The following is a 23156-nucleotide window of genomic DNA, read 5'->3' on the forward strand; positions in this document are numbered from 1 at the left end:
GAAAGTAGGTCAACAAACACCTTTCACTACACGTTTCCATTAGCATTGTTATTGTAAGAAATATACATAAGGATCCTTCCATTCCACTGTAAACCAGTTTGATGATGGTTTCCTTTTCAATGTCCTTTTCAGGTTTCAATTACCATGGCTTTGGGTTATAAAGGTCTGCCCTAATTACTATGATGTGTACATTAACCCCTTCATGGCCAAGGCCTTAGTAACATATACATAGTATCATAGCATGTTAGGCTGAAAGAAGATGATGTCCATCTAGTTAACCCTCAACTCTAATTGCCAAAGGCAAAAAATACTCATAGGTAGTATCCCCTAAAATATGATCTAAATACTTTACTATTCAAAACAGACAAAGACAACATCCAATGATATTTAAAATAAAGGGGCAAATGGTGGCAGTGAAATGTGACCGGCAGTTATCAGTTAGTATCATGTGTGTAATTGTGCATATACACACTTAGCAGTGCACTGAGCTCCCGTCCCCTCGCCACTATTTGAAATGGGCGGGGTGGGGCGGAGTTAAGTTCCCCTGCTCCCCGCCCCATCCCATTGCAAATAGTGGCAAGGGGCGGAGAGAGGGCAGGGGCTCAGTGCACTGCTCCCGGCCCACCTCCTCTCCTTGCAGAGAGTGACAGCGTATATCGGCTGGGCGTGAAAACCCGGCCGATATACGCACGTCTGAATATGTCCTCAAACATAGGCCTGGATCGCCAACTTCCAAAAATCCTATAGAGAAATGAATAAGTCAGTACCACCAAAACCCTATTAACATCTAATCTGTAGCCACCTGACATGTTTCGCCTTGCAGCGTCCTCCGGGAAAACAACAACTAGGGCTACTTATTAATTTCCACATAGGGTTATTTACTCTATTTGACCATTTCCTAATCTGGAAGGAACATCTGTAAATTGTTTGTTAAACCTCACATAATGACAGATTAGCAGATTTGTATACCAGAAGAGTTATGGTAACACCGAGCGCTCTACAGGCTACTGATACTAACTTAACCAACCTATGATGTGAAAAAGTTCTGAAATAGTATTGTGTGTTAATAGACCTATCAGACCACAGATAGACCATGGAAAAAGTAACAGCGCAAGATCCTGCTAATGCCATTGAAACCTTAGTGCTCACTCACACGGGTGTCTGTGACCCAGGCAGTACGCAGTACACAGCAATATGCATTCAGCAGGTGTATTTGCTGTGTATCTTAAATCACCATAGCCTAGATTGGCATAATCCGCACCAAAATATTTATGCACGTGAAAAAAGCGCAGGTGTGAGTGCCCCAATAGAAATCAGTCTTAGTTAATGTTTGACTATAGTTAAGGCTTCCTATGTACTGATGTGTGATGGGTGATGCATGTTGAAAAGTCATCAATACCATAATGTTTAGGGCTCGTGCCCACGGCCATATGCGTAAAACGTTGTGGGTCTCCCCTTCGAATAATCGCGGAAACGAATTGCGTAAGGTCGTGTATGCATGTGGTTTTCTGCACGGATGTATGCTTATGAATAGAGATGAGCGAGCGTACTCGGAAAAGCACTACTCGCTCGAGTAATTTGCTTTATCCGAGTATCGCTGTGCTCGGGTCTGAAGATTCGGGTGCCGGCACGGAGCGGGGAGCTGCAGGGGAGAGCGGGGAGGAACGGAGGTAAGATCTTTCTCTCCCTCTCTCCCACCCGCTCTCCCCTGCTCCCCGCTGCGACTCACCTGTCAGCCGCGGCGGCACCCGAATCTTCAGGGACGAGCACAGCGATACTCGGATAAAGCAAATTACTCGAGCGAGTAGTGCTTATCCGAGTACGCTCGCTCATCTCTACTTATGAACAGTATATAGAAAGATTGTGCTATCATGGTGAGATATCACTCTCGCTCATCTGCAATGTTAATTGCGTATGCACTGCGGATCGAACGCATACATATAGATCAATGGAGACAATAGTGCGGAATCAGCGCTAAAATAGAGCCTTCTGTGCTTTTTCTTACACTCGCGGAATCAGCAATTTCTACCCAAAAGTGTGAGTGAAATTTCAAAAGGCCATGCCTTACAATGTCCGCATGTATCATGTGTGACCCCCCCCCCCCCCCTTACTGTCACTAGAAATCAGGAAAAAATGAGTCTGAAAAATGGCACCATTAGCGATCCGAGAGAAACAAGTGCCGTAACCTTTGTCTTCCCTGCATAGCGCTTACTATAGTAATGATACTTCTTTTTGAGCGCGACAAGAGCTAGAAGTACATGGACTACATTACAGCCTGCTAGTCTGTGTGATGCCTTGACTGCATTGTTAACATCACGCTGCACTGTGCCAAGGGCTAATTGCATCAATACCTGAGATCACAAGCGCTTTGTATCCTGTCACTCTTTCCAGATTTCATTCTATTTCCTTAATATGACTCGCTGACCTTTTGTCTCCGCTTATGTTTGTAGGATGTGTGAAGTTTAATAAGCAGCACACAACAAATCTGCAGCATCCTCTCTGCTCCCAGGCGAGGGCCTCCACTACCGAGCGGACACTTGGAGTCTCCAGGATGGAAAACACTTCAACAATCATCTGCTCCAAGTAATGAGCTTATCTACCAGTAAAACAGTCTGTAGAAAGGGTTCCAAAAAACCTACATTTGTAATATGAGTAACTTACTAATTGGGTGAGTGCATACAAGTATGATCGAAGCAGGTAACGATGGGCCAACGTGAAATGGAATTCACAAGACCAGGCAGTAAACCAATGACGCTCTAGTGTAGCTTCACTCCTCCCCCGGCTCTGGACCCTCAATGATCTTGAGAACAGGAGTCGGGGGAGCGGAAGGAGCGAAGCTAGGCTGTGGCTTGGGGTAGGAGGGGGCACAGAGCTCATCTACATGTGTGTATTGGTGAAAGGAGGATTTTACATGGGACTGTATGTTGAATGAGGTAGAAGAGAGGATAAGAGATGCTTTAGGTGGGACTGTATATTAGATCTTCTGAAAGGATGGGGAGATACAGTCCCGTGTAAGGTATCCATGTTGGAGGAGTATGTAGAGGTGCTGAAGGTAGGGGGAGTGTTGAGTTTACATAGGACTATAAAAAGAGATGATGGGAGGGAGAGTGTGGTGTTTACATGGGACTGTATGTTGGGACTGAAGGAAGCAGCGTATTCTTTCTTTGTATGGGACTGCATGATGGAGGAGATAAAGGGAGGGAGTGTGTGGTTTTTACATGGGACTGGATGATAGAGGAGTTAGTGAAGGAACTATAACCAAAAGGGGCCACAGGGGGTCAATATAATTAAGAGGGGCCACGGGGGGCCAGCATAATGAAGAGGGGCCACAGAGGCGCATTATATATTATGGGAGAGTTACTGAGAGAGGCATTGGAGGTAGCAGCAGAGAATAGTCATAACTGGTGATGGCAGTCTGCGCCCAGATAGAGAAGTAAAACAAAAACTTATGTCACCTATCAGAGGAGACGTCACCTGTGAGCACTGGAGGTAACTGCATTGTAATCGCTATTACTGTATAGGGTTGGGGTACTGGTGTATCTTGACGCCACCAGGAAGTACTGATGGAGTCAAGTTTGACAGGGGGGGGGGGGGGGGGGGGGTGACAGCCCCTGTACATGATTGGCTGCAGAGACGGATGGGATGCAGGTCCTGGCAGCCCACTAAGGAATAATGGGGAAAGCATACCACGTCTCCCGCTGCAGAGAGCCAGCCCTAGCTGCAAGATATTTCCATGAGGGGCGTCCAGAAGGCGTTCTCGGAAAAACATACTAGGGTGTGACAGGGGCATTCTTCCATGAAACCCTTGTCAAACCCCTAGCTTCCGGTGGTGTCAAGATACACCAGTACCTACCGCTGGTATCCTGGCTCATAGTTGTTCAAAAAGCCATGTAAACCCCAAATTGGTATAAATGAAAACATTCTGCAAAAAAACAATCTCTCACTTAGCTCTGTTGATGGGAATATAAAAAAGGGATGGCGCTATAGTGCAAAATTAGTAAGAAAAACAACTATACATATTTGGTATAATCTTACGTAATCTTTATAAAAAGATAAAGTCCCCTGGTGCTAGTACCGAGTCATAACCGACTCCTAGCGTGACGTCACATTGTGATGTTTTCTTGGCAGACTGTTTCTGTGGGGTGGTTTGCCATTGCCTTCCCCGGTCATCTTTATACGTAATCTTTATACTTAATTATAAATGAAATGCCTTATTTTACCCCTCATTACCTGGGTTTGCTGGACCTTCACCTGACGACACACCCAGGTATGTGGCCCTTTACAAGAACTAGTTGAGTTCCAGTGACCTACAGAATTATTAGCAGCTCATACAAAATGCCAATTACTTGTACTAATACAATTAAAGGCAAAGTGCTGTTCTAGCTATAGAAGGCCATGAATTGTGCTGCCCCCTTCTCAATGACACCATATGCAGCTACCTATTCCACCAACCTATCATTCTGGTCCTGCATTCACGTATATGAACCCTGAAACAAAAGTTAAATTGGTATCCACTTTGGACAATTCCATTTTGTAAGTTGGACCCCATGAAAATAAGCTCATCACAGGGTGCCCCGTTCCCGTTATTAATAGCGATCAGCTATAATCTGTAGGAGAACCTAACCACAAGTGTTCAGTTACCATGCAATTCCTCTGCACCGTGGGAACATGTAGTGTTACATAATGCTCACTGTAATGGGTTGTCTGAGTAATGCTGGGTCGTCTAGAACAGTATTTCTCAAGTACTTGCAGAAGTCCATGATTTGAGGATATCCATCAGAGAGAATGCATGCGCCAATTTCTGAGGCACTAACAATAATTACAGTATATGACCAGCGCAACACTAAGGCAATCCTAAAAACATGACCTGTTAGCAATAAATGAAAACTGGTGTTATATTGTACAATACATCATGAACTGGCACTACTCTTAACCCTTTGCAATCCAATTTTGGATTCAGGGTTTCCTAGAAGGTTTTCTCTTTCTGCCATTATACAATGGCGCCACCTGCTGGCAGTGGATTGGAAAGGGTTAAAAGAGTAGTTGCTAGACATCAGTCTTCGACCACTGGAAAGGATATAAAAAATAATGCAAATAAAGCATGACTATTTACACAAATGTAGCAGGGTGGAGTGTAACAAAGAAGTTTTTGCTTGAGTTGTACAAGCTACAGCCACAAATAGTGAAATAGTCATTACTTCTACTATCGTTGGGTACGATAACTTTCAACAGGCTTTAATAAGTGCTTACCAAGCGAGTTGTTCAATCAGTTATTTTACATCATATTTTTTGGGGGGGAGCTAAACAAAAGGATCTCCATACAGAACAAATGATGGGATTCTGTAATCCAGCGCTGCAATATGTGAGCCCATGTGAAAACCAGATGCAGTTAGAAAGTTTGCAACCAGAATCAGATTTGTTTTCCCAGATGAAGATGTATTTCCTACAATTGCTGCATTTATACAAGCAGGTAAAACTATATTGTATGTGGAAAGGCTCTTTAACACAAGTGATTACGGAACTTCTCAAAATGATGACATTTTGCTATTTTCACTGCCATTCTGGTGATCTATGCAGGATCACGCCATGTGTTCGGTTTTCTCTGTCCTGAGCCACATGCGCACCAGGTGCTGTTCCCAGTGGAAATGGAACTTTCTGTTCAGATCACTGAGCTGGCATCTTTCCTTCGCGATGAAGAAGCATAAAGTTGTATGCTCAAGTCAAGCAGAGAATGAGATAAGACAAAAAACATGAACGGCAGATGATAGAAGAGAGAGAAAGGACTAAAGAACAAAAGGAACGACTAAGCAGATAAGGGAAAGAAAAGCAACACAGAACAACATTTGTACAAACGGATAACAATCACTCAGCCAGGCCTATTGTACAGGTTAGAACTGTCTATAGTGCACATTTAATACCGCATTCCTACGGTGATGTAAGTTCGGTTGTGTTTTACAGCAGATATCCCGGTGTTACATCTGGAAATCAGTCTATGGGCACCTTTGCCATGAAGTTTTGCTTCTTAAATGTAAAATTAAAGCAACCCACAGATTTCAGGACAACATTCTGTCGTGAGACCAAAGGGGTTGCGGGTATATTACCTTGACTTGTCCTTCTCTGCCATCTGTCGGACCCGCTAGTTATAGTCACGGTTTACGTCCGTCCAAGATGGCTACAGTAATTTTCTATCACGCTAATGCACACTGCTATCTGGTTGGAAAGTATTGATCATGTGAGCAGCTCTAGTCAATCAGAAAGCAGGCATAGTGCATTTACAGGCTTAACACTACCAATGCACTGTAGGGATTAGGTAGTCTCAAGATTGTGTCAGCCATCTTGAATGTCCGAAAATTGGACCAGAGTGTGGTTGAGCTTAGGGTTGGGAGAGAAGAACAAGTGCAGGTAATATACCATGCACCTCTCTGGTCCCAGAACAGAATTTTGACCAGAAACCAGAGGGTCACTTTAAGCAACTTTCTGAATAGTCTTTATTAAAAATGTCCTTGACAAGTCTGTAACTGCTTCACATAGCTGGTTGTCCCACTGTAGGCTATCTAGAGAGGGAGAGGTGAATTCCATAGGCTATGTAAAGAGAAAGGAGAGCACCCACAGAAGACTCTGCAGGGAGGGAAGGGGGAAATCACACATTCCTTAGCATCAGTATCTGGGCTCCAGTCCATGGGCATATGTGTATGGGGGGCCCGGTGCATTTTACCGATTTTGTATCACTTCCACATAGTAACATAGTATGTTAGGCTGAAAAAAAACAAATGTCCATCCAGTTTAGCCTGTTTCCACCCCCCCATGTTGATCCAGAGGAAGGCAAAACAGACCCAATGAGGCAGAAGCCAATTTACCCCCATCCTGGGGGGGGGGGGGGGGGGAATTCCTTCCCGACTCCATAATGGCAGGTAATGGCAGGCAGAATAACCCCTGGATCAACACTCTTTCAAAAAGGTTTCTTCCAGACCCAAGTCGAACAGTTGAAATGGACACTTTAAAAAAAAATTCCCTGCTCTGTTTCATAGCAGGATTGCATATGGCCAACCTTTTATACGCTGCCTATACAAATGTATAGGGCTCACGCTGCGTGGTACGCAGAGAAATAGAGCATACTGCGATGTATTCCTCAAGCGTATCGTTATGCTGTGTCTACACGCACATGCATCGATGAAAGCCCATTGACTTTCATTTGCTCCATTCACCGCATATCATGTGGCCGTGCAACGTACTCGTAACACACGGTCGTGGGCATGAGCCCTCAGAACGAGAAAAAGGAGAACCTCAATGGTGTAGAGGGAAATATGAACAAGAATGAAGCTGTGCGATATGTGACAGCTAGTAAAGGCAGCAAGATCCTGGACACACAGACCTCACATCCAGTATGTAATATTGGGAGTGGCAATATGCAAAAAGTCTGAAACTAGGAAGATGCATGCTGTATATCAGGGGATCTGAACATAAATGAAGGAATGGGATTTCGGGCAACTTTTTCACTTTTTCACTCGCAGTCAGCACTATTAAAATATTTATTAGTAAATGTATTAGTAAATATTAGTAAAATATTTATTTCCATTCTAAAAAGGTGTCTGTGGCCTTTTAATATCCAGAGAGATATGTATCACATAGAACTATATAATCTACAACTAAAAAACAAATTGTAGCCGGACTATTTCACATCTTGTAATGTCCTGGCAGATCCATTAACACAATCATACAGGAGAACAGCTATTCAGATAGTCTTCTACTCCAGCTCTAAAGCAATGGTAGCTTTTCCTCATTTTCTACAGCACAACCTCTCTTTTCATCTGAACAACATGTATCCCAATGGGGAGAAAACAACAGCTGTACCGAGTAAGTTCAGTCCTACCATGCCCTGGATTTCTTAAGATTTTGTTTTAAGCAATCTGAGAAGCCCATCCCCAGTCTGAATGCTATTCAAGTTGATGCATTCTTAATCCTTCAAGATAAACTATGCCTGTCTAGAATGACAAGTTGTTTCCACTGAGAAATTACATTATGCTACAAGCAGAAACACTGCCAAATCAAGTTTCAACTAGTAAGAGCCATTGTAAAGAGCAAACAGCAAGAAAACAGTCAAACAGGAGAAAAATGCATGTGTACAGATGTCTACTGCCATACTCAGGGTTAAGTCTCTCATCCTGGAGATGTCATATACAAACGTAGCACAGTTTAACTTGACACTTAGGCCTCATGTCTACGGGCGTTTGGTAAAACCCTGCGGGTCTCCCTGCAGCGTTGTAGCCAGTGAGGGATCGCGCACAGGCAGCCATCGAGCCCATACGCTGCCCATCATGCTGTGTGGTACGCTGAGAAATAGTGCATGCTGCCATCTATTGCTTGAGCGTATCTACACGCAGTGTCTACACACACATATGCATCAATCAATGACAGTCCATGAGCCTCGTGTGGCGCAGAGTGTTAAGGCAGCAGAAATGCATTCCAAAGCTCTCGCTTACGACCTGAAGGTTGCAAGTTCAATCATGGTTCAGGTAGCCGGACCAAGGTTGACTCAGCCTTCTATCCTTCAGAGGTTGGTAAAATGAGCACCCAGGGAGGGGGGGAATAAATAAGTTAGCTGAAAGCGGTGCGGAATAAGTTGCCGCTATACAAATAACAAGATTTGGTTATTGACTTCCATTGACGCTATTCACAGTGTATCATGTGGCCGTACATCCCACACGTAATACGCAGTGAAAAAACGCCCAAGGACATGAGGCCTTAATATGTTATAATAGCTTTCTGTGCCAGAGTTTATTTGCACTAACAACGGCTTTACAATGGCTTTTGTTGGTTTGATATAATAGCTTTTCAATGCATTAAGATAACTTGGCAACAAAAGTTCTCCCAGTCAAGTTGAACTTTGCTACGTCTGCGTTGAGTTTATGTAGAGAGCGTGCTAGCGCAGAGATTACTACGGAGAAATCAGCCTCAACAATGACTCACCATTTTTTCGATTTCAATCTAGGAGCTGGATTCCGAGGGATTAGAAAAAGGGCTCTCATGGGATGCATATCACACAGTGCTAAAGGTTAAGGAAAAAAAGAGGTTACAGGCGGCAGACAGATAGAAGACAACATTTTGTACTCATCGTACGTGTAAAATTAAATTGTAGGCGACCGGATTATAGTGGCAGAAAAATGTACCTGCTATTAACACCTTAGAGCTTTGGAAGCCTTTACACTAATCCACTGAAATAGAGGTCTTAAGACTTCAAGGAATAGAAAGTACATTCTCAACTAAGCGTTACACCAACCGCACTTGAGGCTTTGGCTGGAATACGAACTGAATGATATAAGAGGACATTCCAGGTACGCCTCTTAATGAGCCAGGGCACAGAGTTATTAGAAAGAGCGGCTCCTGTACAAGTAATGCTCGAAGCCACCGTGTACTACATGATGGGGATGGGGAAGCTTATTGTCAGTCAATGACATCCAGATAGGGCAAACTCAATCATGGAATTTTTGCATAGACAACTTTTAGCCAGTGACTACAGATCAGGGTCTTTTTTCATAGGCCGATTCCTGGCCTGACATAATGGGAACCAATTTACAAAGCTTGTTGATTGGCGCTTATTTCCATTTCTTTGACATGGGCCGAGAACTGCTGTCATGGGGACAAGAACTCATTCATCAAGTGATCGTTGTCCCTTGGACATGGTCTAAAGTTCAAGTGAACGTTGATGCCTGATATTTGGGCCGTGGAAAAGGGTCTATGGCTACCGTGTGAACAGGGGACATGAGGTAGTTTGAAATCCACCTCCTCTCATCAATAGTTCAGGATGCACTTGCTGATTGGCTGTCGCATATTAAACATAAGTACAACATGCGTGGAGAGCCGATTTGCATTATAGCTAGGAGAGAATCATTATGCAGTAAACTATTAAATATATATATATATCTATATTATATATACATACATATATATATATATATATATATATATACACATACACACACACACACACACACACACACACACATACACACACATATACATACACATTATAAAAAGTTAAACAGATAATAGATGCAAGGGAGCTTAAAGATACTCTGCAAGACTCTGGTGGTTGTCCTATATGTCTCCCTTAGGCCGCCTGCAGGCGGACTTAATCAAGAGTACAAAATTGTATATTTTATTACTACGGCTTTGTAGCTGTGCCTTAAAGCGGTAGCACCAGGATTGTACCTCATGTTTATATACCCTATTAGAGCATATGTACATCATATGGGATCCCTCTCTATGTCCCACATATGCAAATGGCTATCCTTTAATAATACATTTCCCCACTGCTGGGTAAATGTCAGGCTGGATGTAGCTTTCCTGATAAAATCAGCTGGGGCTGCTGAAAGCAGGACTCTGGGTGATCAGCTGATTGTTCCGAGCCCCACGTTCCCCGTGGTTGAGCATCTTGCCATAATCACTTTAAACACTGAATACTACATATGTAAAATATCATTTTCTTCGCCTGAATAAAGTTTTTTAGGGTTTTTCAAGACGCTGTGTGATTCCGCTTGGAGGTTCTGTCAAGGCTGCCGAAAACAGTATTGTGATAGATTACCGAAACAGAACTGAACATAGCCAATACCTTGTACCGTGAAAATGGACAGCACTTTGGTGTCCGTTTTACAAAGTTTCTGCTCATTTCCATTTTATTTGGAGTACAGAATAACATAATCAGCTACATTATTCTATACTCTAAATAGAAACAAATGGAAACCTTGTGAAAAGGACACCAAAGTGGTTGGCGTTCCACAATAAGAGCGATTGGCTGTGTTCGTTCCTGTTTAGGGGTTCCATCACAGCTGTGAAGGAACCCCCAAGAGAAATCACACAGTGCACTGAAAAACAATGTGTAAATGCTCCCTTAGACCCCATTCATACAGCATTCTGGTCAGTATTTAGGTGCCCAAATCACAAATGGAACCTGCAGAGAGAAAGTATAATGGAAAGATTTGCACCTCTTCTGTATTTTGGGCCCGCTCCTGGTTTTGGCTTACACGTATTGATGCAAAATACTGCCATGTGAATGGGGCCTAAGAGTACATTCTTGCACATTGAGTATTGAGCAGAGAATGACTGTTGGATACTACTACAACCGACAGATGACATTATTTTCCTCCTCGGTCTATGTCTAGGTGAGCTCCCTATGGGCAGGATTAGCCGAACAACATCGCATGCAAACCGATTAGCATTCTAAACAGGCCATCCTGAATAATTATTCTGCAACTACTGAATAACGATCATGTATTTTCCTTCTTTATTTCTTCAGCAGTAGCTGTTGACATAAATATTATGGTTTTTGCCAAAACTATCAGAAAGCACAAAACACAAGACTTTTTTATTAGATCTTTTAAAAATGATCAGTGCCTAATATATGAATGATCGAGGAATTCCTAACAAAACTAATTATACTCTTCTTCATTCTTTGGACATTCAGCTTAGAGTACATTTACACTATTCGTAGTATTTGTTTGGCATAGTGTAGGTACCAGAAGAGTGGTTGGGACATACATTAACCATATCCATAGGGTCCTATTCATCCGATAGAAGGTAACAGAATGTTCTTCTGGCCTACATTGGGCTGGTACACGTACTGTATGGAATAGCATAGTCTGATGCGCTATTTCATACAAGCATTCCACAAAAATATATATATATTGCAGTTTTTTTTAAACATGAGAAGCATCCGTCTGTGGCATATGTCGTGTATATCTTTGACATTCATTGCAAACACAGTGGGAAGAAACCCTTAATCTGATGAAGTTTTATTTTTTTGTAAAAAAGAGCTATTCTGGTCATTTTTCCCCCACTCGTTATGTAACTAGTCTCTCGGTATAAATAACTTGGCTACTATTAACTTGGTTAGTTATTCCCTTCCATCTGAAATTTCTTGGGAGTCCTTCTCCTCAGGTGGTCATGTGATCTCAATTCTAACCAACTGAGACTTAAATTGGTTTATGTATTCCCAAATGAGTAATTTTTTTCAGACAGTATAACTCCTGTATGATGGACCCTACCTCACAAGCTGTTTAGAGGGGGGCACAGAAACTCCTATCACAGTTACTGATGATAATCACACAGCTCCTGTCACACAGTTCTAATGAAGGAGATGACAGCTCATCCTCCTGATTGTATAATTATGATCTGTAGCTTACTTAAAATGAATATAGAATACAGAAGTTAATGGCAGTGTCCTCCCTGTAAGCAAAGTAAGGTTCTAGCTGGTAATGTGATGCTGTGCTGATGCATCATGGGATAGATAGCACATAATTGTGAAAGCAGGGATTAATCTCAGAATAAAGATGGTGCCTGATGAGCATCAGACAGGGGGTTGCACTGCATTGAAGTGCAATATACATAGGAGAGCGTGAAAAGCAATCAGCTGGGTGGGTACAGGGATATAAAAATGTGTTTACGTTGGAGTGACCCTTTAACCTACACATTTATAGTTGTATTATCTGATCTGATGCACATAATGGAACATCACTGGAGTAGACAGTAAAACTGTAGTTCTGTATTACTTACGAGGGGCTCCTTCTGCCATCTCTATGGCTGTTATTCCTAAGGACCACAAATCACTCTAGAACAAAACAAAAAAAAAGACTTTGAAGTTTTGAAGTAGAAAACATTTTGAAAACAATACAGAACTTTAAGAGGATTTTGGCGCTCCTTATAATATAAGCCATTCCGTCATCAATATTCTGTTTTCTGGATAGAAGCGTTATTCAGAATGAAAAATAATGAACAAGTACAGGCGCTGTCAGCCTATATTGATGGAAAATGCTTTTCCAATAGTGATGGGTTGCGGCTTTCAACCCTGATGAACAACGACAATGAACAAGATGAATTGTTTGTCACTTGCTGCCTCGGCTGTTGCTCCTTTCCTAGTTTTTATTATTTTTCTTTCCCGTGGAATGAAATGAAGCTTGAAGCAGGACAGCTGTGTGAGACTGCAGCTCTTGTAGGACTTCACACTACATTTGGCTACAAAAAGCTTTACTGGGTAAAGAATATCATCTGCATTAATACGAACAGCTGAAATAGTGGTAGAAGAAGCCAGTAACATTTTTGTGGTGTGGCAGAAATACAGCTTTTAGTACCCTTAGGCCAACTTTCACACAGCAATATTAAGGATAGTATTTTGCATCAGGATGAATAAGCCAAAAACAGAAGTGGAACCAAAAAACACAAAAAAAGATATGCAAATCTTGAATGGCCTTTTTAACCTTTTATGTTCCACTCCTTGTCTTGACTTCCAAAAACAGATGCAAAATACTGACCAAATACCACCAAAGTGGCCTTAAAGTGAATGTCTTTTGTTTTTTTTTTCTTTCAATAGTTTCACAAGTTATTGCCAATTAATTTCTTCTTATATCTTTATAATCAATCAAAGCTTTTTTTTCTGATAACAAAGGTCCAATTTCTCTGCACAGACATAGAGGGTAAATTATGAGCTCGAATATAAAATTGAGACTACCTGCAGCCACCACTAGGGTGATCCTTGAGTCTTTCTTTACTGCATACAGTTTACACCAGGGTGTGTCAAATGCAGCCCCAGCCATCTGAACACAGAAAGGTCTGTTTGTGGCTGCACACATGCAGTTCCCATGTCAGAGAGGAGTGGCATACAGCTCAGAGGCTGGAATAGGTAAGAACTAGTGGTGCACTGTGCGCAGCCACCTAAGAGTCCCCATATAGCTGGAGAATGGGGTCTTGAACTGTTTTTTGGCACTTCAGAACAGAGAATATGAGCTAGAGGTGGTCATCTATGCAGGTGGCTCTTTCCATTGTAGTTAATGGGAGCTTTGAAAAGTTAAACTATTACCTCAACACCCATCATCTACAAGGGCGATGGGCACATGCATGGTGGAGTGTGGACTGCAAATCTTGGACAATAATGGCTTATATTTTTAATACACTATTCGTGTCTCAGATGGTAATAAAAGTTTTTTCATTGGGGCCTTTGGAAGTGGTTCAATAAGACAATGCGGCCCTCGGACCAGAAAAGGGCATGCATCTCTGGTTTAAACAGTGCAGTCAATAATAAAACAATGTGTACTAAATTAGCTCCCCCTAGTGGTGGCCACACACAGATTTAACTTGCTGTCTATGCAGGGGATTTGCAATTCTATTAGAAAAGCAGCTTTGATTAATATAAAAACATACCGGAAACTAATCTAAAAAAGAGTGTGTTAAAAAATGGCCTTTTTCCATTAAAGGAGACACTGTCAGCTATTTTGATCCTTATGAACTAAGCTTATGGGCTCAAAGTAACTACCATGCTTACCTTCACCGCTGTTTCCCTGCTGCCAGTTCTCAAACCCATCACTGTGCGCTATGTAGTCCTCCCATTCTATATGCATGCCGTGTAGTCTACCGGAAGCGTTCAGTGGTGGGTTTGAAAGCAGACACCAAGGGAATGGCACGAAAGGCAAGTATAAAACTTACATCCCCAGACTCAGCATGTCAGTTACTGTGCGCCTCGAAGCTTAGCTTATAATGCTCATAGTAGCATGGGATGAATTTGCATCTCATGTTAAACACCGCAACAAAAATATCAGAACTCTATTGTGCTATAGTATTAATATATGAGAAGGCATCTAAAGCAAAAGAACATACAGTAAAAAGACAAAAACACAGCTTAAGGCTTCCTTCACATTACGGTTTGGAGGTGCAGCACTGGTTCTAAAGAGGTCCCAGGCTGACATATTCTCTTCTCTGGTACCATCCAGGTTTAGTCCTGGTTTCATACAGATTACTACATACAAGGCCAGAACGGAACCAGCGCTGAACCCCTAAAACCCATACAGAAATTGCAACATTGCAACATTTATAAAATCATGTGTGAGGCATCTCATTTATCATATATAGGATATACATCAGGAAGATTGAAAAGGCGGGGCTTGAACATTTAAGTAACATCATTAGACCGACCAATAGGAATATTTCTAATAACAGGCATAGAAAAAGCTTGAAAAGTGAAACCAGGAGGTGATCATAAGGTGGCTTTATCAAATCGTGAAATGTACTAGCACAGCATTTTCCATCTACAGACATGAAAACCTTTAATTTTAAGTCCTGCTAGAATATTAGATGGAGGTTTCATATCATTTTTCCCATTGTCTAAGCATTCTGCATGATCTCAAAGTTTTTATTATGTTCTGTTTTGCATTATAATACACAGGATTTATTATTATTACTTTTATTTTTCTGTTTACCTTGGACACTATTGTGTATGGAAGGAGTATTTTTGACTACTTGCCTTTTCATTCATAAACAGAAAATTGGAAGTATTCAACACCTATCACAGGCCGACACTGCAAAACATTCCTAAACTATGATAAGGATTTAAGGACATGCACTGCACACACAGCTGTTTGCAAGAACTTTATTACATGGCCTGCAGTTCTTAAAAGGGCTATCCCACAACATAACATTGCTACACAACTACTCTGTCCTTCCTGCAAGCTGCTGACCAGGACATGTGACTGCTGCAGCCAATCACTGGATATGGAATGTCACTGCTGTGGAAGGAATGCAGAACATTCTGACCTGCGCAGTGTCTCTCTTATAGAGAACTGCCTTATAATACATGACAGTATGGCCATAAAGTGTCTCACTGGACAATTTAGCTGAAATATCATGTAGCATCATCCATTGTTTTTAGGCCTGTTGGTGGTCAGTGCCATACCGTTGCGTTTTCTCGCAGCGATACCGTAAATCTGTGTCGCACGACTTTGTAGCACCACGTGCAACGATTTTCGGAGGGGAGAGAGAGGGGGCTTAAAATGTAAGCCCTACCTTGAAAATAAGCCTAGCTGCATAAAAAAAACAAAAAAACCCCCCGCATACATCACCTAAGAAGCGCTGTCCGGCTGCGTCTTCTACCCCTGATGAATGAATCACAGCCTTTCATTGTAGCGCTGGCTCTGATTGGCTGAGCGCTCAGCCAATCAAAGGTAGTGCTCCCTGTAGGCAGGGATTTTACAGTCCCCGGCCAGAAGACATGCCTGAAGACCAGTGCCAGGGAACGGGGAGAAGATGCGGTGGAGCTGACAGTGTTTCTTAGGTGATGTATTCTTTTTTTTAATTTTTTTCTGGAGTTAGGGCTTAGTTTAGGGCTTTTAGAGTAGGATTTCCTACTGTCAAAGTTGCATCGCATCGCATCGCACGAAAACTGCGTTTTCATGGGATGCGATGCAACAGAGAGCAAGGCTCCATAGGGAAACATGGGCTACAAAACATCGCAAGTCGCGGTTCAATAAGACAATGCGGCCCTCGGACCAGAAAAGGGCGTGCATCCCTGGTTTAAACAGTGCAGTCAATAATAAAACAATGTGTGCTAAATTAGCTCCCCCTAGTGGTGGCCACAGACAGATTTAACTTGCTGTCTATGCAGGGGATTTGCAATTCTATTAGAAAAGCAGCTTTGATTAATATAAAAACATACCGCAAACTAATCTAAAAAAGAGAGTGTTAAAAAATGGCCTTTTTCCATTAAAGGAGACACTGTCAGCTATTTTGATCCTTATGAACTAAGCTTATGGGCTCAAAGTAACTACCATGCTTACCTTCACCGCTGTTTCCCTGCTGCCAGTTCTCAAACCCACCACTGTGCGCTATGTAGTCCTCCCATTCTATATGCATGCCGTGTAGTCTACCGGAAGCGTTCAGTGGTGGGTTTGAAAGCAGACACCAAGGGAATGGCACGAAAGGCAAGTATAAAACTTACATCCCCAGACTCAGCATGTCAGTTACTGTGCGCCTCGAAGCTTAGCTTATAATGCTCATAGTAGCAAGGGATGAATTTGCATCTCATCTGAAACACTGCAACAAAAATATCAGAACTCTATTGTGCTATAGTATTAATATATGAGAAGGCATCTAAAGCAAAAGAACATACAGTAAAAAGACAAAAACATAGCTTAAGGCTTCGGTCACATTACGGTTTGGGGGTGCAGCACTGGTTCTAAAGAGGTCCCAGGCTGACATATTCTCTTCTCTGGTACCATCCAGGTTTAGTCCTGGTTTCATACAGATTACTACATACAAGGCCAGAACGGAACCAGCGCTGAACCCCTAAAACCCATATCTCATTTATCATATATAGGATACACATCAGGAAGATTGAAAAGGCGGGGCTTGAACATTTAAGTAACATCATTAGACCGACCAATAGGAATATTTCTAATAACAGGCATAGAAAAAGCTTGAAAAGCGAAACCAGGAGGTGATCATAAGGTGGCTTTATCAAATCGGGAAATGTACTAGCACAGCATTTTCCATCTACAGACATGAAAACCTTTAATTTTAGAATATTAGATGGAGGTTTCATATCATTTTTCCCATTGTCTAAACATTCTGCATGATCTCAAACTTTTATTATGTTCTGTTTTATATTATAATACACAGGATTTATTATTATTACTTTTATTTTTCTGTTTAACTTGGACACTATTGTGTATGGAAGGAGTATTTTTGACTACTTGCCTTTTCATTCATAAACAGAAAATTGGAAGTATTCAACACCTATCACAGGCCGACACTGCAAAACATTCCTAAACTATGATAAGGATTTAAGGACATGCACTGCACACACAGCTGCTTGCAAGAGCTTTATTACATGGCCTGCAGTTCTTAAAAGGGCTATCCCACAACATAACATTGCTACACAACTACTCTGTCCTTTCTGCAAGCTGCTGACCAGGACATGTGACTGCTGCAGCCAATCACTGGATATGGAATGTCACTGCTGTGGAAGGAATGCAGAACATTCTGACCTGCGCAGTGTCTCTCTTATAGAGAACTGCCTTATAATACATGACAGTATGGCCATAAAGTGTCTCACTGGACAATTTAGCTGAAATATCATGTAGCATCATCCATTGTTTTTAGGCCTGTTGGTGGTCAGTGCCATACCGTTGCGTTTTCTCGCTAGCGATACCGTAAATCTGTGTCGCACGACTTTGTAGCACCACGTGCAACGATTTTCGGAGGGGAGAGAGGGGGCTTAAAATGTAAGCCCTACCTTGAAAATAAGCCTAGCTGCATAAAAAAAACAACCCCCCCCCCCCCCCCCACATACATCACCTAAGAAGCGCTGTCCGGCTGCGTCTTCTACCCCTGATGAATGAATCACAGCCTTTCATTGTAGCGCTGGCTCTGATTGGCTGAGCGCTCAGCCAATCAAAGGTAGTGCTCCCTGTAGGCGGGGATTTTACAGTCCCCGGCCAGAAGACATGCCTGAAGACCAGTGCCGGGGAACGGGGAGAAGATGTGGTGGAGCTGACAGTGTTTCTTAGGTGATGTATTCTTTTTTCAAATTTTTTTCTGGAGCTAGGGCTTAGTTTAGGGCTTTTAGAGTAGGATTTCCTACTGTCAAAGTTGCATAGCATCGCACGAAAACTGCGTTTTCATGGGATGCGATGCAACAGAGAGCAAGGCTCCATAGCGAAACATGGGCTACAAAACATCGCAAGTCGCGGGCATATCACAAAACCTGCGAGGTCGTATGCTACAAAACATTGCAAATCTGAAGGAACCCATAGGAAGCATGGGCTTCACATACATGCCATTTGTAGCATTGTCACATCACTCGTGTGAAACAGGCCATAGTTCACAACGGGCAAAGGGGAGTATATCCTGGAAGGGTGGAGTTAAAGTCTGCTATCAACCTCTAGGGCTGATTAACATAAACTCTTCCCCACAGATTGATTTGCCACATACTTACTGAGATGGATGGCAAGTATAATATTGTTTTGTTTTCCATATCTTACTGATACACTATTTGTATATCCTGTTTGTATCTTTTGATCTCACACGTCTGGCATGCTGATGTCTTTCTTGATATCTTAGAGGTCTTTTGATATCCACTTTTAGCCACATGCAAAATGCATTTCAACAGCTGGTTGACCTAATGAGGTACCCAACCTTTCCAGGTACCCACTAGTCGTTCACAGGGGTAACAATGATATCCTGAATTCTACATATACCTTTTCATACGTCTTATGTTATACAGTATACGTTGTTCTATGCAAGTGTATCCTATTCCTATATTTGAACCATGTTCCATTCAGATTTGTCTCGGAGTAATACAATTTGCTATGTTCTTTTCTTCCTCAATAAAATGAGTTAAGGAAGATAGAACAATACCTCTACAGCGCCACCTGCAAATCAGTGTCCGACCCTTTATACAAGTCTTTATAACAATGATTGGGAATTGAAAAGGAAAAGCCAGAATCCATACACAGACAGCTGTTTCGGGGTTTTTGCCCCTCATCAGTGTGCAGTAGGATCCGGCTTAGCTAGTGAGAGGCCTATGATGTGGGTCACAAGGGTATCATCTCTCCTTAAGGAGGCACCTACCGGTAGAAGGTGTATGACCCAATGTGATGTAAAGCCACGTATTTTCAATGAATTTGCCTGTGACGTATGGCCATATTATTGGCTGCTTTTAACTAAAAAAAAGTCCAGATTAGTCGCGCACATGCTATGACTAAGGACTCAGTTGGAAATGCATAAGTGTTGCTGCTCTAATTTCTGTGACATTTGGTCTGAACAATCAAGGTTTGAACACGAAACCTTGTGCTGGAGTGCTACTGCCTATTAGCGATATGACGTCCATGTACCCTAAAGGGCATGGGAAGGGTTTGTCATGATGAGACAAGCCCTTTAAGATGTTTCTACACAAAGCGTATAGTATCCTAAGGATACTGCAATGTAGATTGCTGAAATCAGAATCGTAAAGAAATAGAAAATAAACCCTGCTGTTAATGGGTTATCTGGGAATCTATATTAAGCCATGTATTCCTTTCTTTGCAAATGATTTTCCCTTTAAATCATAAGTAGACGAACTTCACATAAAAAGGACCATTGAAGTATTTCAAGGATTTAAGCTTCTAACAAGATTACACTTAACAGCAGAAGATTTCAAGTATTTCTTATCAGCCTAGATAGTGCATGTTCTGTATTACTTGTTCACGGGTCTTTGTGAAATTCTGCAAAGTCCTGAGGATTTCATAGAGAAAATCAAAAGTAGAAAGCAGGACAGTAAACAGTACAGAGGTAAGAACAAGCAGCAAAAGACTTGCAGATGGCAATTTAACTTGAGGCACAAAATCAGCAAAGCTTACTGAGAGATTGCATCATTTTCTTTGAAACTGGGACTGAATAAAAGAGGATTTGCTGCAGCTTCAGTTTGCCCGGGGTGTCTAGTAATCTGATTCATTTCTCCATGGAGTGTACACAAGAACAACATTATTACGGTGGCAACTTGACAACTGTATGCTACTTTTAATTCATTCTAGAAACTGCGGATTTTGACATCATGACAGATGCCCATAAGTCCTAAGCAATATTTTACACCCACAGCAGAGTGTAACTAGGAACATTACGGCAGGGCTTGGGCATAATGTACCTTAAAGTCATAGGTTGCATCGGGGTTTTCATCACAGGCAATGACTTCAGGAGCCATCCAATATGGAGTACCGATGAAAGTATTTCTTCTTCCCACTGTCCTGTCCAGCTGTGCGCTCACACCGAAATCCACTGTAGCCAAATGGTAGAACAAAGGGAGACGTCAAGAAAAATAGCACTTTGAAGAACACGTCATATGACATTGTAAAAACCCTCCCTAAAATTTCACTTTTTTACCGCAAATTTAAAATGTATGTCTTATGCAAATATATTTGGTGCAGAACTCCGTCGCCTTAAATGCATTTTTAAACCCTTAGTGACATAACTAATTCCGCGTTTCCCTGAAAATAAGACCCTGTTTTATATTACATTTTTGCCCCCAAAGAGTCACTAGGTCTTATTTTTGAGGAGGTAGTACTTACCTAGCAGGCTCAGTCCATGTCCATCACGCAGCTCTCTGGAGGTCTGCAATGTTCCCGCAGTCTTAGCCACTTGTATATCATCACTCCCTGGTGACAGTATTCATAAATTCCGCCTCCAGGAAGCGATAGGCGTTTATTGATTTTCGAGTGCCGCGCTCAGACAATGAATGCAGAGCTTGATGAACCATCACATTGGTTTATCGAGCACTGCATTGATTGGCTAAGTTGCGGTGCTCAAAGAACCAATCAACAGCCATCTCGATGTGGAGGCAGGATTTATGAATCGGCTAGCTTCAGCTCAGCCAATCACAGCCATCGAGAACCAATCACAGCCATCGCTTCCTGGAGGCGGAATTTATGAATCCTGTCACCAGAAAGTGATGATGTACAGCTAGGAATGCGAGGACTACGGGAAAATCGCAGACCTCCGGAGAGCAGCGTGAGGGACCCGGACCGCACCTGCTAGGTAATGCATTCCTTTATTTTTAATGCAGTATAGCTACAGCTTATTTTTGGGGTAGGACTTATATTTTAATCCCCCCAGAAAAGCCAGAAAAAAACAGGGTAGGTCTTATTTTTAGCGCCAAGGACTAGTAAATCAATGATCCTTTTGTGTTGCAGTGGTCAAAATATTTTTATTTTCCGTTAATGTAGTTGTACGAGACCTTGGGTTTTGCAGGACTAGTTCTAGTTTTTCTAAGCAGTAATTTTAGGTATTATAATGTATTGAATAACTTTTATTAAATGTTTTTTACTAGGGGCAATGGGGGAAAAAAGCTAATTTAGCAATGTGTTTTATGGATTTCTTTGTATGGCATTCACCTTTTGGTATAAATATTATGTTAATTTTGTCATTACAATTCTGACAAGAACACATTTAGAGAAATGTTATTATGTTTTACTACTTTTGCACAACACTCTTACAAAAAAATATTATTTTTAATTCTTTTAGTTAATTTTATTATTTTTTCAAGGAAGCAAAATGGACAGAAAACAGCTATTTTGGCATTTTCTTTTATTATTTATTTCTAATGGAATAGATAAATCATGTAGTATTTTGTATTACTAGATGCCATGGATGTGGCAATACCGATTATGTATAGTATTTTTCGTCTTAGTTTTTTCAATATTAAAAGCCTTATGTTAAGGGGGTGGGGGGAGGAAGCAACATTTTCTGTAAAAACATTTAGATTCTGCGATCAGCAATGACTGCAGCATCTGCAGTTTTAAATGGTGTGGAGGAATGACTAGATTAGCAAGTCATTTGCCATCTTTTAGGGTATTCAAAAATTCATTCTAAGTCATCTACATTTGAGAAATCTGTGCCTGATTTCAATCCCAGTCAAGTTATTGGCAAGCTGTTTTTTTTTTTAGAACATATGTTGGTACCGGCAATAGTAAAAAAAAACTACCTGCACATTTCAGGAAAAAATCTAAAAGGTCTTGAAGATTTAAAAAAACTTTTGACATGCCAGACTGACATGTCAAAAGTTTTGATTCGTGGGGTTCCAGGTGCTGAGATCCACGCTGATCGCTGAAAAAAAAGGGGCAACAGCACTCACTGTGCCAATTCGGCTGTCTTTTTTTGCCTGTTTACTCCTCTCAGCAGCTGAAGACAGATATATAGATGTATGTAAAATTCTGTGTCCCTCCCACTGATCAAAATTTTTGACAAGTTGCTCAAACATGTCAAAAGTTTTAAAAAGTGCAGGTTCTCTTTAATTGTAAGAACTATTATAATTAGTAACAAGATTTCTAATATCTCAAGACACTATAGTTCCAGGGCCATTAATTCGGAGGTGATCGTCCAAGTCAATCAAGTGACTAAACAATTAGAGCAGTCAACCACGGATATTGGGAAAGATGGTATTTATTAGAAAAACCTTTTAACTGAAATTTCACCTTTGAGATGACAATCAAATCTGAGATGACTGTGGCTCCTAGCACAAAACCATTTATTTAACACTTCTTACACATTATACATTATAGCGGTTGAGTGTTTGCATGTTTTAGTCCTCTCAGTGTATCGGTATCCCAGAGGTAGGATCCACACCTATCTGCTATATGATATGCCATAAATGTTAAAAATGGGGATATCAGTGGTAAACGGAGTTTGACTGGGTGGATTTGCTTTATCCCAAGCACAGTAGTATTTTCGATTTCGCAGACATACAGGTCTTTGATTCAAAAAGTACAATCATGTGACAGTAAATGACATGGCGACATGATCAACTAGGGCTTCTTCCAGCGGTAAACAGCGATATTTCATTTACATTGCATTTATGTGACAAGAGA

General features: G+C 41.6%; 1 protein-coding gene across 14 annotated transcripts in view; it reads right to left on the minus strand.

Annotated features, from left to right (window-relative positions):
- Positions 1-23156, minus strand: part of TNIK (TRAF2 and NCK interacting kinase) — a 254044-nt gene that overhangs the window by 104388 nt on the left and 126500 nt on the right. For all 14 annotated transcript variants that reach the window (XM_066601124.1, XM_066601158.1, XM_066601133.1 and 11 more), the window contains exons 7-9: positions 20441-20571; positions 12550-12604; positions 8968-9046 (exon numbers count right to left, since the gene is read on the minus strand). In XM_066601124.1, coding sequence (XP_066457221.1) covers positions 8968-9046; positions 12550-12604; positions 20441-20571 — 265 coding nt within the window. The remainder of the gene's footprint in view (positions 1-8967; positions 9047-12549; positions 12605-20440; positions 20572-23156) is intronic.

The sequence above is a fragment of the Eleutherodactylus coqui genome, chromosome 1 (genome assembly GCF_035609145.1).
Source record: "Eleutherodactylus coqui strain aEleCoq1 chromosome 1, aEleCoq1.hap1, whole genome shotgun sequence".
Lineage (NCBI taxonomy): Eukaryota > Metazoa > Chordata > Amphibia > Anura > Eleutherodactylidae > Eleutherodactylus > Eleutherodactylus coqui.